Source organism: Coturnix japonica, chromosome 4, assembly GCF_054131305.1.
Source record: "Coturnix japonica strain WE chromosome 4, WE-NBRP24, whole genome shotgun sequence".
In the NCBI taxonomy this organism is placed as follows: Eukaryota; Metazoa; Chordata; class Aves; order Galliformes; family Phasianidae; genus Coturnix; species Coturnix japonica.
Window position 1 is genome coordinate 12,122,642 of NC_140666.1, and position 15,592 is coordinate 12,138,233.

The window sequence follows — 15,592 nt, forward strand, 5'->3', positions numbered from 1 at the left end:
GGCAGCTCCAGGCACACATCTCATGCTAAGCACTCATCTTTTCTTGCCCGTTGCATTGTTTTCTCTGCACTCTTTCCATTCCCAAAGCACTGTTCTCTCCTCTCCCGCATCACTTCATGCTGCTATGCCACAAACTCCTAATTTTGCAGTTGCATTGAATACTTTGAATTCCCCCCGCTGTGACGCAAAGGCCGGCGCAATAGCCTGGAGGAAGCCCTCTCCCAAGGAGCTCCTCCCTCCTCCCGAAGATACGCCTGTTCTCCTCCATTAAGGAGAAACGGGTGTTTCACATTCAGTCTATTAATTTCTCTTGAAAAGGGTTTCTTGTGACATTCATTCTCCTCCTAAGTGCAGAAAACTTCTACTTTGCTTATCAGTTCAAGTCCTATAAAGCATGAAACAGTTTACTAATAGTGCTGCCTTAGAGTCTAATTCCTTTTAAATAAAAAGCCACCACCCTAAAGATTGTAAATATATACAATTGAGCTACTTGCATACTTGTAAAATGTAAAACATCTATGTCCCGAAAACTTAACACCAAGAACACCACACAAGTTGCAGAAGCATTCCTAGCCTAGAAATGCAGTCTGTAATGACAACTCAGTGTATTATAGATCAGCTGGGCATTAATTAAGGATTGATCAGCGGATCAAGGCAACCTAAAAATTGCTTTGGAAGAGATACAGCATCAGAGAAACCTGTGGTGCCATCCAAGGGATGTTTAAGGACAAAACCCACGAGGAGCTCAGCACCCAGGAAACACCCTCACCCTGCAGATGGACACAACTGCCATTAATGCTGGAGCACGGCTGGAATCCAGCCGTCAGTGACTACAAATAGGTCTGAACTAAATGCATTTTTTCTTTTCCCTTTTTTTTTTTTTAAAAAAAAAGAAGGTAATAACAAACAAAACAAAGAATCTTAGACTGCATTGTGGTGGGCTCCAATAAAGTGATGCTTCAAATCTCTGAGTAATGACCGCTAGCATGAATATACCATTGTGCCAGGGGGGATGAAAAATGCTTTTGATGTGCTACCAAATGGAGACTTTTGTAAACAAGTGGAGCACAACTTAAATGTGTTCATCATTGTCAAAGCGTTTGGGGTTTTTCACGCTCACAAAGAACATCCCATCACAGTTAGGAGGAAGCTGCTCATTTCGAATAAAAATATTATGAATGGGCGGATAATAAAAACACACAAAAATGCATAGTTTTAAAAGAAGAAAATCATTCCATTTTGTAACTACTTAATTCTCCGAGCGGCCAGGAAAGGCCGCAGATCAATAAAGTGTTTGTGAAAGACTGAAAGGAAACATAAACCCCGATTCTTCTGGCTGTTTGGCGTCTTTGTAAACTTTGAGCCGGGCAGGCCATACACAAGACCATGGGAATGTAGAGCGAATTGGGCCCTTTGTTACCGATGGTGCCATGGCGTTACATGTATCACAGAGAAGGAATGCAGCCTCTGCTTTGACTGCCGATATAGAAAATGCATTCGGCCTCCAGCAGAGCTGCCAAAGCTGCCTATAAAAGATAAGGAAAGTAATAATTGCCTCTGGAGAATATGCTCGACTGTAGCTCTTCACGAGCAGTGATCGATATTGACAAGGAGCACTAAATGAAATAAACGTTCATTAAAAAGAAAATAAAAGGAGGGGAGAAGGGGACTCCACCCAGCCCTCCGTTTTGATTCAGGGGCCATCCTGCAAACTCCTACCTCCCACCAGGAGCTGGCTGGTGTCCCCACCAGCAGGCAGAGCCAGCGGTGGATTCCCTCTGGCAGCCACATTTGACATTAATAAGGTTGGCTGGGATTCAAGATAACATTAGCATCGTGGCACTCCGAGAGGGGAGGCAAGTTGCACTACAACCCTAAATAAAGCCTAGGTGAAACTTGTCTCCCCAGAGGACTTTCCCCTCCTCAGTCCTCCCCAGCTCTAGCTCAAATTAATTGACATTTATAAGGCAGGGCAAGGTGGCTCAACAAGTTTGATCCGCTTCACAAAAAAAAGTCTGGCAGAGTGAAAAACGTACCCTGGTCACCTATTACAAACACACAGTGTGACAAAGAGTGTCCCTCCTCACTGCGCTGGGGAGATGGAAGTGGATTTGGTGGGGGGAGGAACAACAAAAACACCACACGGTACAGCTCCATGCCTTAAAGACCCTTTTCCTCCTGCATACATTTGTCCTTGCTACTGGCATTGAGACAATCCTTGGCGACAAAGCACCTCGCTCTCATGAAGGAAAGCAATTCTTTCGCATTGTGCCACAAATAATCAGAAACCCACATCTTCAGCCTCACTGTCTGACTTGAAGAACAAAAGGCAGTCCTCAGCCTTAACCCCAAGATCTGATTTAAAAGGGGAGGGAAGGAGGGGGAAGACCTTGACCATTCATTAACAACAATCATTATTTTTAAAAGGGAAAAATTCTTTGCGCACAAAGTAGTACTCCAGATATGTATATGGAGTCTGAGTTCTACATCTTTGAGCGGAGTAAATCTCTGTGGGGAAAAAAGAAAAACGATGAAAAGGCACTGGAGATTAACACCGCTCATTCAGGAAAGCCTTACACACACCCCCCACCGCAAAGCTTGTTTGAAACAAAGTATACCCCTGTCTAATTGGTGTGCAATTGTGCTGAGAATGGGTGGCGAAATAATTTAAAGACAGTTAAATGAGAGAAAAAAAGAGTACAATTCGGCCGTTATTTCATACTTCAAATGGTACTTTGCAGAAGGAAGGCAGGAAGAAGGCGTTGTCTTGAAAAACCTACAGAGCTTTAAGTAACTTTACATAGGTGACTTTCACACAGGACCACTAACTCTACAGAGCACTGTCCATCTGGGTCAAAACAGGCAGGGGAAAAAGAGAGAGGAAAGGGTTACTGAAGAAAAGGAAAGGCAAAGATAAGAACCAGTGCTACGCCATACTCTAGTGAGAAATAATCCTATCGATTAGGTGCTTTTTTAAAGAACAAAAACAGAAGCACAAACACAAGTAAACGCAGATGCCTATTCTACACTCCCATATAACTCTGCATGTACTTCCAGTATTTATTACAAGTTTTCCCCATTCAACTATCTTTATTTTACTAGTTTAAAAATCTACTTTTGACACGTCATAAATAACTTGGTATTTAAGCCCAAAATGTAAAACAGCAGAGCCCACGCAACTGGGTTGCTGTGCTTTTTTCCTTTTGAACTTTTAAAAACATACACAAAGGACGTTTGTCGCACGTTTCCCCCTCAAACATGAGATCTATTTAAGTTCATTTGCCTCAAGAGTCAAATTGAGATGGAAAAAAAAAGCCTGCAATGTAACCAGCACCTCTTCGGTTATTAAACTGGCCATAGAAAGAGCAGCTCCAGTTTCCAGTATCTGTACTCCACCGCAAGAATCAGCCCAGAGTGCAAAGAAAGCAGCAAATACTGCCAGTAAATGTAACAAAGCCTAAGACTGTACTTAAGTAATGAGTGGCCAAGAAGCCCTTTAGGGAGGAAGCACTACAAGAAGTTTTGCTTCCATCCTGGAATCGTATTTATTTTGTCGTGTTTAATAATCTTAATTACTGTATGCAGTCCCTGATCAGTCTCATGTGACAGGGCTCACTGGCTCCCCCCAAGTTTAGTTTTTAGTTGCATACCACCTACAGCAATTAGCTGCTTGTGCTTTTGTCTGTTTTCTGGCATTATGCCCTTCCCTTTCATGGGATTCCTCTTTTCTACTTGGACTAGATGTTTGCAAGTCTCCTGGCTTTGAGCTGTTCCAGCAACAATTGTAGCTGAAATACTTAATATTCTCATGAGAAAGAGGGCTGGGAGGAATGGGGGGGGAGGGGGTGTCAGCCTCCCAGAGAATGACTTGGAAACCCAATTTAGTGTCACATTTAACTTCCCATATGGAATATACAGGCAAAAAAATACACCTTCTGAAAATAATACCCTGCACACAAGTAAGTTGGCACAGGCAGCTAAGTGAAAAGCCAATGTACAAAACATGAGAAAACAAATTCTATGATTTGAATACAGCCTGATTTGCCAATTATCAGCAACTGCCCCCTCCTTTTTTTTTTTTTTTTTTTTTATCTCACAGCTTAAAGAAAGGGAAACCTTTTCTTTCTAACAGCTCCTTTTTCCAACAGCAGGATTGGAAGAGCACTGCAGCCTCATCAGTAGCTGCAGGAACTTCACATGTGCACTTCAGCACACATAACTGGAGTGAAGAGACTGCTCCCAAAGGATGCTCTTCCACAGATAAACCAAGATCCTTGAAAAGAATCAAATATAAACACTAAAAATTACCTACTGCCTGTACCCCTAAAACATGATGTGCCACAAATTCTGCTGTCCTCACCCAAGGTAGAACTTAACATTTCAGTCTATTCACATATCTGACTTGTCCGTCTATTGCACATACCAAATAATACCATTTATAGACGTGGAAGAGAGATAAACAGGAGGAAGACGATGGCAAAAGTACTTGCAGAGCATCACTTACAGCCTATCAACATTTCTAAAGGACGGTGGCTGAGTGCCAAATGGGCTGTTTAGAAATGGATTTAGACATATGTTCCATTCAAATTTTTAATGTAAAATACAGGCCTACAGCTTTTCCCAAAGCTCACCACGGCTGATGGAGCCTCCTGGACTGCACTGCAAGAAAACTGGCTTTAGGAAGGACAGCTGTATGGTGACAAAAACATGCAAGGAGTCATATGGAAAAAGCAGCCTGTACATACATTAGAGAGAAACCAGGAAAGGATATGAGAGCTTCATGATGGAAATCCTTGGAAGCAGAGGGAAAAGACCAGGGTCTGAGCCAGCAAGGGAAAGCATTTGGATGCAGCAGCAGATCCAAGGGCAGTATTGGTCAAAACGGCTTAAGAGGCAGCAAGTCTCCACACTAAACTGGGACTCTATTTCCTTGTTTCTTAGAGGCCTTAATCTAGCTCAGCCTCCAGAGGCTTTTGGACATTGTGATGAATCAAGACAGAGGAGGTATAGTACATGCAGAATATCTTCTTGCTATAGCAAGTTACTGAGCTTGTGGCTGGGGATGATAAGGTTGAGTTTCTATGGGTAAAGATGCCTACAAGAGGAGTTCCCCTGTTAGACCTGCTGTTCACAAACACAGAAGGTCTGGCGGAAGAAATGGAGGTCAGGGGCTGTCTTAGAGTGACCATGAAATGGTATAGTTCTTGGTTCTTGGTGGAGCCAGGAGGGGGAGCAGCAAAACTACTACCTTGGACTTCTGGAGGGCAGACATTTAATTGTTCAGAATACTAATGGGGGAAGTCCCCTAGGATCCAGTCTTAGAGAGTGAAGGGGTCCAAGACAGTTGGTCGCTCTTCAAGAAGGAAGCCTTAAAGGCACAGGAGAAGGCTGTCCCCCTGAGCTGCAAAATGAGCTGGCAGGGAAGAAGACAGGCATGGATGAATAGGGAGCTATTCTAGAGGCCCTGGGAGAAGAAGAGAATCTACTGCCTGTGGAAGAAGGCACAGGCAAGTCAGAAAGAGTACAGAAAAGTTGTTAAGATGTGTGAAGAGCAAATCAGAAAGGCAAAAGCCCAGTTTGAAGACAACCTGGCTGCTGGGGTAAAAAGGAACGAGAAACTCTTTTAGAAATGCATCAACAGTAAGAGGAGGACTAAGGAGAATCTCCATTCCTTACTGGATGAGGCTGGGAATGTGACCACTGAGGATAAGAAAAAGGCAGAGGTTCTGAATGCCTTCTTTATGTCTGTCTTTAAAGGTCAGACCAGTTATCCTCAGGGTACTCCACTCTCTGACCTGGTAGTCTCAGCTGGGGAGCAGACAAAACCCCCCACAATTCAGGAGGACACAGAGACCTACTGCTCCAACTGGACTGCCACACTGAGGCCCTGGAGTCTGTTCAAAGAAGGGCAGCAAAGCTGGTTAGGGGTCTGGAGCACAGGCTATACAAGGAGCTGCTGAGGGAGCTGGGAATGTTCAGTCTGGAGAAGAGGAGGCTCAGGGGAGACCTTATTGCTGTCAGTAAATACCTGAATGGAGGTCGTAGTGAGCTGCGGGTTGGTTTCTTCTCTTGTGTAAATGGTGATAGGACTAGAGGGAATGGCTTCAAGCTGCACCAGGGGAGATTTAGGACATTAGGAAATACTACTTCTCTGAAAGAGTGGTCAGGTGGTGGAAAGGGCTGCCCAAGGAGGTGGTGGACTCACCAACCCTGGAGGTATTCAAGGAACGTTTGGACGTTGTGTTGAGGGACATGGTCTAGTGAGAACTACTGGTGACAGGTGGATGGTTGGACTGAATGATCTTGTAGGTCTCTTCCAACCTTGATGATTCTGTGAAGAAGAGACACTCCAAACCTACAAACGCATGGCAGCTCCACCTTCCTAAGGTTTGCTACAATGGAGGTCACTGGTGCAATGAAAGTTTCATTTCTTCAGAAATTAACATGAACTGCAAGAGCTTTACTGTATACGGAGATGTGAAAGAAAAATATACCTGCTACACACAACTTAAAATCTGCTGTAGCAAACATGGCCACTGTCAAAAGCCATACACAGGAAGGACATAATATCACAGCATACTTACATGCAGTTTTAACCCACATTGCCTTACCCATAAAGATATTCCACTCGGCGTCCAAGTCCCCTTGGTTGGCCAAGCAGCCTCTCATGACATTAAAGCAGTAATTGTAACATGGCTTCACCGATATCAGACCTCGACAGTGTGGGCAGTACATCATTTTCAGCAGTGCTTGCGTACCCTGTGGTGTAGGGTTCACCTTTAAAAGAGGAAAAAGAGAAGAAAATTAGTCCTCGGTCACTAAAGCAAAATACCCCACGTGTTTGCCATGGGGCTGTTGGGAATGGAGCTGTGCAATCAAGATTCATCAGAACTCCACTGATATGTAGTTTCAAGCATCTGGAAAGTGGATGAGTAGCTTTTGGCTCTCCGCCTTTGGCACACCTACCATTCAGGGGTCGCAGCCAGTCCTCCCCTCTGCAGCATGAAATCAGCACTACAACACACCCAGACAGACATTGTGGGTCCCCTCCTTGTGCTGCAAGGACAGCAGAGCTATCTGCGGTCATCGAGTCACCCTTGAACCCTCAGCAGAGTTGTTCTCAGAAATGACTCACGGTCATTCATGTTTGATTCACTCCCTGGCCTGGCTTCAAAACATTCATTGAAGCAACTTCCACACTGTCTGCCTGCAAAGCACTACTACCAGCACCACGCCTCCCTGCCGGCCGCATGGTAGATCTATCTGAGGCACTGAACACGCTCTCCCACTCAGCAGCCAGTTTGAGGGCTGATCGGCCATATGCGAAAATGGAAAATTAAGTCAGGACTGGAGACTCGCTGACAAAATAGAAACAGTCTCCAGAGTTTTTAAGCAATGCACTTGTGACCTCTTATAAGGCGTTTACATAGAGCGCTCGAAATAGGTTGTGATCCAAGACCAAGGGGAGGAGACGCACGCGCACCAGAGGAAGGGGAGAGGTCATTTGGTACATGCGGCACACCTCTGCAGACTTCTTGCTCAGGACTGTGTAAGTCTATGGAATAAAAATTCACACAGAACTACCACATTCACCTCCATCTCCACCGGTCTCTGAGCAGCAGTTTCTGGAAGATAGGAGAACAGCCAAGGGGAGGCATCACTTTTCCCCAGGCACCACCACTGGCTCCAGACAAACCTCCATCTCTTGATCTCCCCCAGGGACGGGCTGGCTTTGCCAGTAATGGCAGCAGTTTCTTATGAAAAACGAGGAAGGACAGAAATCTGTTGTCTTTCTGCCAAGTCCAAAAAGAACACAATTTCTCTTCAACAGGTAAGGAAACCAGGCAGAAAGACTGAAGGACAAATTTCTGTGTTTAAGCTGGATTTTGGCTGGCCAGCAACGATCATTCAGGCATCATCTGCACCCCTCTTATCCATGAGGAGCACTGATTGCAGCTACCACTATTCAGTCACTCAGGGTGGCTGAGCCTGCTGCTGTCAACAAAAGCCACTTGAATTTTTAGAAAGGAAGTGAGATGCCTTCACACAACCCAGACAGAGGGCCCACGACAGTTCTGAGACATGAGTTAAGAAGCTATTTCCCAAGAAATAGCTCCATGCTAAAGAGGCAGACAGCAAGATGCCGTCACAAACCACCGCATGCCTGGCCAAGACAAAACCCTCCACCATCACGCTGCACTCAACAGCAGGACAAAGAATGCTTGTCCCTCATCCTGCTGGCTGAGCTGAGCCACTCAAGGACTTGACAGAACTCAAATCACTGAGGAAGGAGCACACGTGGTCCCAAACCCTTTCTAACAAAAGACCCCGCGCTGCCTATTTTGTGGAACAAATGGAGCCGTAGTGCACAGCGCACAGAGCTGCTTGTGGCAGCACGGGAATCCAATCTGGAGTCTTCAGAGCATGGCTGTCTGGAAGGCGCAGCAGGAGCAGGAGCCCCAGCAGAATGCTCCCCATTGGGGCAGAGCTAGTTCAAACGCTGGGAAGAGCTCATGCAACAGAAAACAGCCAAATCAGATGATTTATAGTAGGAAAACTGAAAACAGACAAATGTAAAGGTATCATCTGCCAGCCAGATGGCCCAGTCCTTGAACAGCAAAAAAGCTGAAGAGGAGGGAAGAAGGAACAAAACAGCATCTCACGCCCGCAAACAGAGCTCTGAAGGACTCCCATTTCTGTCACTTTTCTAACAAAAATCCAGCCAGGATCCCCGTGCTTAGCAGAGGCTTGTGAGCAGATCCTGCCCATCTTACCACTGCTCACCCTCATAGAAGTGCCCTGCATCCTCCTTGAAAAGAAAATCAGAAAAGGGGTAATAGCACCACAACACTCTTTAGCCAAGCGCTAGAGCAGCGTTCAGCAGCACTGAGGACTCCATCAACCCCATGATAGAAAGGTGAGGTTTTACAAAAGGGACCACATGGCAGCATGTCATGAAAAACCATCAGCCCAGCACCTTCCCATCTTAGGCTCCTTGTTCACACCAAGTGGCTGTGACCTTGCAGCATCCACCCTGCTTTGATATTTCATCGGGTTGATCTTTATGGATCCCAGCAGATGCAGGGGAAACCGAAGCTGCCTTCCCACGTTCCACTGCAGGCGAAGACACCGGCCGCTCACTCAGATTAGGTGCTGCATGCATCCTTGGAACACAAAGACCCGGTTTGATTTTAAAAACCAGCAGAGTTTGGCTTCCTTCCCTACACAGGGTCATTCTGAATCTAAGATAAACCCCATGGCAAAACAAGGGCTTCTTCAAACCTCTGCCCGCAGTGACTGCCCAGTGGAGCCATAGCTTATGATAGATGTAATCCCATAGATAAGCTCTTATTTTGCAATACAATTGCAGGAGGGAGACAAAGGGGGAATTCACCAGTCCTGATTTGACATTTTATGGCTTTAGAGAGCAACAGGAAAGTATAAATAGAGATTGCCTATAAGAAAGGGTTTCAGGGAAGATTATGAGTAATTACACATCGTTACAACACTGATAAATGCTTAACTACCATGTATCACTGCAACAAGAACCTTAACACCTGGCAACAAGCCCATGCCCAGTCCAGACCAATTCTGGATCTGTCAGAGGGATGTGCCATATGTTGCACTGGCAATTCTTCACAGGCTTTTAATGTTCACTCTGCCATGCCAGGTGCAAGCTCTTAAAACACCATTGTATGTAACAGAAAACCCAGATATGCTTTGTTCTAGGGTTGTGTTTATCTTGGAAAGCAACTTTAGTTCATTCAAATGCTACTCTAGAATACCCCTCAAAACCAAGTAATCTCCTTTCTAATAAAGCTGAGTCCCAAAGAAAGCTTTACTTGCCAAAGAGGATTTAACTCTGGTAGATTTGAACCCAGGTAGTACGCCATAGTGCACATAGCCTCTAAAAGCTTATAATAGAAGTAAATGCACTCCAAACCCCTCCTTTTATCTTGTGAAATTTATTTCCTTGCTGTGCCGTTCCATGCCACTGCAGCAATCCATCACCCTGTGGTTTCATCATGGAAATTACAATTTGCCCATGTCTATATGCTTTGTCAAACACGAAGATTAAAAGCTGCCGACAGATGTATTTTGGCACCCATCTTCACATTCGTATCGGATACAAACTTCCACATATTACAGATTTTCCCACAAAAAGGGGAAAACAGCCGATTACGGGATTTCTGTGTTTAACTCAAATGTTTCATACCGCATTTGTTGAGGTACATCCCAACTGACGCTGACAGGTGAAGAGGCAATCACGTCCCTGTTAAAAGGAAGCGTGCTCTGAGTAACGAAACCCGAGTTTCATGGATACCACATCACATTCACCACATTTGTCCAAGTTTCCCATGTTTTACCCTGTACCTTCAGCCTTCTCCTAGCAGTCTGCACTTGCACCTGGATGCACGATGCTGGTAGAAACTTCACCATTGAAGCACCCACCTACCAAGGGAAACACGTACTTAACAACCTACATAAAGCCACCAACACTCCAGAAAACCAATTTATGCAAGCAGAAAATGCTCAGAGACCCAACCAGCCTCTTTTTCCGTCCCTCCCTCCTAAAGGAGGGAAGAGCTGAGGAGAGATGTCAGAGGTCCAGCTGAGGTTCTGCAGGGAGCTGCAGCCTGGCAGGGAACTCCCACCAGCTGCCAGAGCCACATTTCATTCTCTCACTACCCTAAAGTTAACATTAAGAATGTTAATAACAACATTTTAAATCCTGTCAGCATTAATAGCTATTTATAATAACTCTGATAACTCAGGCTTTCTTATTTTCCAAGCTTGCACAGTTACAGCGTTGCCATGCCAGCGGCACAGCCACCAGAAAACAAAATCCAACTATTTGAAAATAAGCACAGCGAAATTACTTTTGATTTATGTTGTGTTCACTTCACAAAAAGCAAATTAGGGCAAAAAATTAGGGCTGGAGAAATAAGATTTTAAAAGCAACTCCCCGGTGACATGCAAAGAAGATTTCATGACCAGCTGAAGGACCATGGGATGCTCCAGGTGAGTGTAAGACGAGCAAAGCATCATTGGTTTTGGGGACTGACACAGCCTTACTTGTGTAATATTTTCCTCCACTCCGTGTTTTGCAAGAGCACGCGCCAGTCAAACACTCAGCTCCCTGTGAAGAAGATCACTCGGGCGGTTCTTGGTTTGCTTCCCCAACCCAAATATTCCAACGAAAGTGTTTTGGAATTAACAGCACATTTCAGTGTTTAACTGACTCTGCTGGCCCAGTGTTGGTGCATGAATAATTTAGAAAGCATCTGATTTAACCACAGATCGGGGCCTCCAAGGTGTTGCACAACAGAGCACATTTAAGAGAGAGATTTAGGAACAGCGCGGCTCTGTGCCTTGTCAGTATTCAATACCCACGGTGATGTTTTCTGCAGTTTCATCTGTCTGGTTACAGTCACCTCTGAGCGAGGAAAAGTTCAAGAGTGCATTTACACTTAATTCTCGACTCAGTTTGCCTTTTCTCTTCCCCTCCTTCAATGCTTGTAGATGTGACACTGTTAAGGAAGGAACAGCAGAGCTCCTGAGAACCAATGCACCATGCACTTGACCTGCAGTTTTAATATTAATGTGTCAAAAGGAGACTACTGCATGCTCATCTTGAAGGCTCTGTATTCTTTAGCAGTTGCCCTCCACCAGCCATAGGATTACACCATCCCACACGATGCCGCCCAATACACGCAGCCTCCAAACACAGCTTCTTCTCTAAGCACCTGCCTCTCTCCACAACCCAGAGACACAGCACAAGATTCTGAGCTTTTTGTGTGCTTAACAGAGCCAAACAGTGAGACCATTTGTTTTGGCAAAGACACCAAAAAACTTCCTTAGTTATCCATTCTATTGCTTTCAGAATTAAGAGCCGAATCACAGAGTGGGGAGTGGCAAAGATGGAAAAAGAAAGAAGAAAATCCAGCAGACTGAAATGCTGCTGCACGGTACTGTCAGCTCGAAACCCACAGCCACATCCATGCATGTTCTCAGCCCCTTAAACCCGCAATGACTGCTGCTCAAGTATGCTTTGAAGGCTATGCCTAGCTCAGACCCTCAAAAGCCTGGAGCTGAGGCAGATGCAGCCACATTCTTGGCAGGTCTTCTCAGGGTCATCTTTGATGTGGAGAATTGCTTCGTATTGTTTTCTGCATTGATGTTTGCCCTTGGCACGTGGAAGGCAATGTCCTTGTGCATGGTGCCCCTCAGTACAGCCCCACAGTTTGCAAATTACTGTCTGGATGTAACTCTTCGGAGGCCTCTTTGCAACACTAAAAGGGCTCCTTGGCTCTTATGGTTGGTTCTCAGTTGTCCACAGAACAGCAGCATCTGTCCCTCATCTCCTCTCAACACATGCACGCAAGCAACAAACTTCATTTCTGTCCTCGTCACTTCACTGGGAGGATTTGTTCATGCCCAGGGGGTGCCAGGCTTCATCTGATATAGGAACGTGAACTTCCTTTTGGAAAAGGATTAAGGATACATTCCCCTTTAGTCAAACCAAGGGTGAAGGCTGCACAAAAGAAGATCAGATTTTGTCTACTGACTAAACTTTTAGATCCAAATGGTAACTAGGAGGGGCACAATATTTACTGAATTAAGAGCTTACTGACCGCATATCTTTGCTGACAGAGGTCGTAATTACATTCAGCATCCATGCAAAAAAGGACAGGAGCAGCTCCAGTTACCAGCTGGAGGTAAGGGAGCTCACAAAGGCCAACAGTAACTTGGTTCATGCAGGTTTAACTTCACCTTGTGCTCTCTGGATGCCTTGCTGGAGACGAGCAGCTCAGAGCAAAGAGGGTTAAAAAGTCATAGGGCTCTTTCTGCATCTTTAAATCAGCTGTGGGAAAACAGACTACCTGCCCCCTCTATAGATAGCTTCCATAAATGGTTTCAAGAGAATTCCCTCCTCGGCTGCTATCATCACACTTCATTAGTGAAGAAATGGTGATACCAAAGCAGCTCTTCCACCCACTACAAACACCTCCAGCAGCTCCCTTGTGGCTTTTAATGTCTCTTGAGGACAGCAGACCACAAAGTAGGTGCAGTCTTCTTATGAATCCGTGCATCTCTTTCACATGGTTTGTATCTGCACTTCCAAACTAAATATAATTTATTGCATATAACTTCTAAGCTGCTGTCTGTCCCTTACAAAACAAACAGGGATCCTGAGGACGGGCTGGAAGACCCTTTCCAGAGGCTCAGTTGTGCTGAGGCAACTACATCTCACATGGCTTTCAACACAAAGGGGAAGTGATTTGGGAGCCTTCACTGCCCTGATCAGACATAAGTCTAGGAGGAAAAGAACAGTAGAAACTCCACGACAGTAGCTTATCAGCATAAATTTCCAGGGTAGCTGCAGCAAACTCTCCCCATTAGCACAACAGCAGCCTGGTCCCACCACCATGTCTCCACCTGCACCTCTGCAGAGAGATGAGGGATGCAAATGCAGCAATTCAGTGCCTCTGCATCCTCCAGTGGCCTTTGCTTCTGACTCCTGACCTCTAACAAAACCTTCTCTGCTACACTCTGGGTCAAGCATGCTACTCCTGACCCTACAAAATGCTGACAACATGCTCAGTTCCTCATTTTTTTCTTCCCCCTTAACAACAGGAACCTCTGTCCCATACCTGCACCCAATGAGCCACCAGGCATTTTGCCCTCAAAGGTGTCATGACCCCAGACAGGGACACGGGTTTAACCGCATGTCACCAATTACGGAAACATATCTGCAGCTTGAGAACAGCAGGATTCCTGGTTCTCACCCTTCCTCAGGCACTCTGGGCTCTGGCCTGTATTTGCTCTGTTTTTTCCCCCAGAAAAGAGCCCTCTCAGCTGGGGCAGGAAATATCAACGCTGGCAGCAATTTAAGCCTGCTGACTTTAGTGCTTGTCAAGGGCTAAGGAGCAAGCGAGTGATTACGGGATGGGCAGATTTCCGTCTCCCAAAGGCAGGGGCAGGAAGGTCAGAGAGAAAGCACCAGTCTTCAGCAGACGACAAAGGAAAGCATTGGGGGCCTACAGCCCGCCACAGATGAAATCCCATGCAGGAAACATTTCATGCAGCCAGAAGCAACAAGCCGGGCTTTTTTCCCTTGGATTTGCAGTTCAGGACAGATCTGGAGAACTTTGTGCTTTGGGCCCAAATTAGGAAATCTGAGAGGGGGAAGACCTGATTGGAAAATTAAAGTGTATTTTATAGATGCAGTTTGGAAAAAAAAAATCAATGAATCCGTGCTTTCTCTGAAAACCATATAGCTTTCTCACAGTGTATTTGGAAAGCAGCACATACCTTCTGACCCCATCAGTGCTGAACTGAAGTTATTTTCTAGAATCCTGGCTCTGAAATCACACATCTGTAGCTTTTCAGTATTCTTTTCCTTTTCCCCTTTTGTCCCCAACTAATGCAAGAAGGATACCTTCTAAATGCACCTCCCTAGTGAAGACGTAAAATACATAGTATCATTAAAAAGCTATCAGTGCTGTTCTTCCGTAAAGTGCTCTTTGCTCTCCTAACAGCACCACCTGAAAGCAAAAAACAGCTGGATCTCGCAGTAGTTTGTATTTCTCCTCCTGAGGATTTTCAATTGCGAATTTTTGACTTGCTTGTTACAAGAAGCATTAAAAGTAATTTGCATTACTTTGGACATTTTTTTCATAAAGATGAAGATTTATCCCTCAAGCTAATCCCCAGTACAAGCAGTTATCCCACTACAGCTCCTCAGTTAAAATAATAAGGAAGCAAAGACAATAAAGTCATTATATAGAGCTCGGCAAAGCTGGACTAATCTATATGTAATGCAGGAAACCCCAAAACGCAACCACAAAGCAGCAGGCCTAAAAACATTCGCTTTTAAACCCACATGTAGAATTTCCCAATTGTGTCTTACAGAAACGTGACGTTAGGTTTTCACTGAATGAGAGTAAAACTCTACTAGAAAGATTATTCCTTCCAATGCTGCAACTAAAGCTTAGATACTCAGCAGCAGACTTCTGCTCCCATGCCAAAAAGCAGATCTGCTGCACGACCTGCAGTGCAATTTGCAAAACCAAAGTGCAAAGTGCAGTAAGTGTAATTCTGCATGGAGCACGAGCTGTTTTTGCAGCTGAGTGGGTCTCTGGATAACCTTGCACACTCAAGCAATTAATTCCAGAGTTGAAGGCAACTCTACACTCGAGGACCTTCAAAAGGGAAAAAGAAATCATAGTGCCACCTCGGGTTCACGACTTTGATTCGTAACAGATGCGAGCAACGTAGCCCTTGTGGTACGATGTCAAGTCTGGAGACATTTTGATGAATTCTGAGCAGATGGAGTATGAACACGATCCCTCACTCACACAGGTTTACTGTCTATCAAGTGATTGCACATTCCCCAAAGCCATACTGGCATTCAGCATCCAGACCTCCCAAATACTTCATCTTCACTGCCCACCACTGAAAACTCTATTCTCTTTTCCCCTTTCTTACTAACCATGATATCTACCACAATGCCAAGCAACCAGAAATGAAAGAAGAACAACCATACCTGAAACCTCAACCAAGAGGTTGGGAGGCTTTGCCATGATCT

At 45.1% G+C, this 15,592-nt stretch overlaps 1 protein-coding gene across 1 annotated transcript in view; it reads right to left on the reverse strand.

The window, feature by feature from the left end:
• The window catches only part of GPC4 (glypican 4), a 64,413-nt gene that overhangs the window by 7,695 nt on the left and 41,126 nt on the right, over positions 1 to 15,592 (reverse strand). Inside the window, exon 4 of the mRNA XM_015860354.2 lies at positions 6,612 to 6,777. Within this exon, the coding sequence (XP_015715840.1) occupies positions 6,612 to 6,777 (166 nt within the window). The remainder of the gene's footprint in view (positions 1 to 6,611; positions 6,778 to 15,592) is intronic.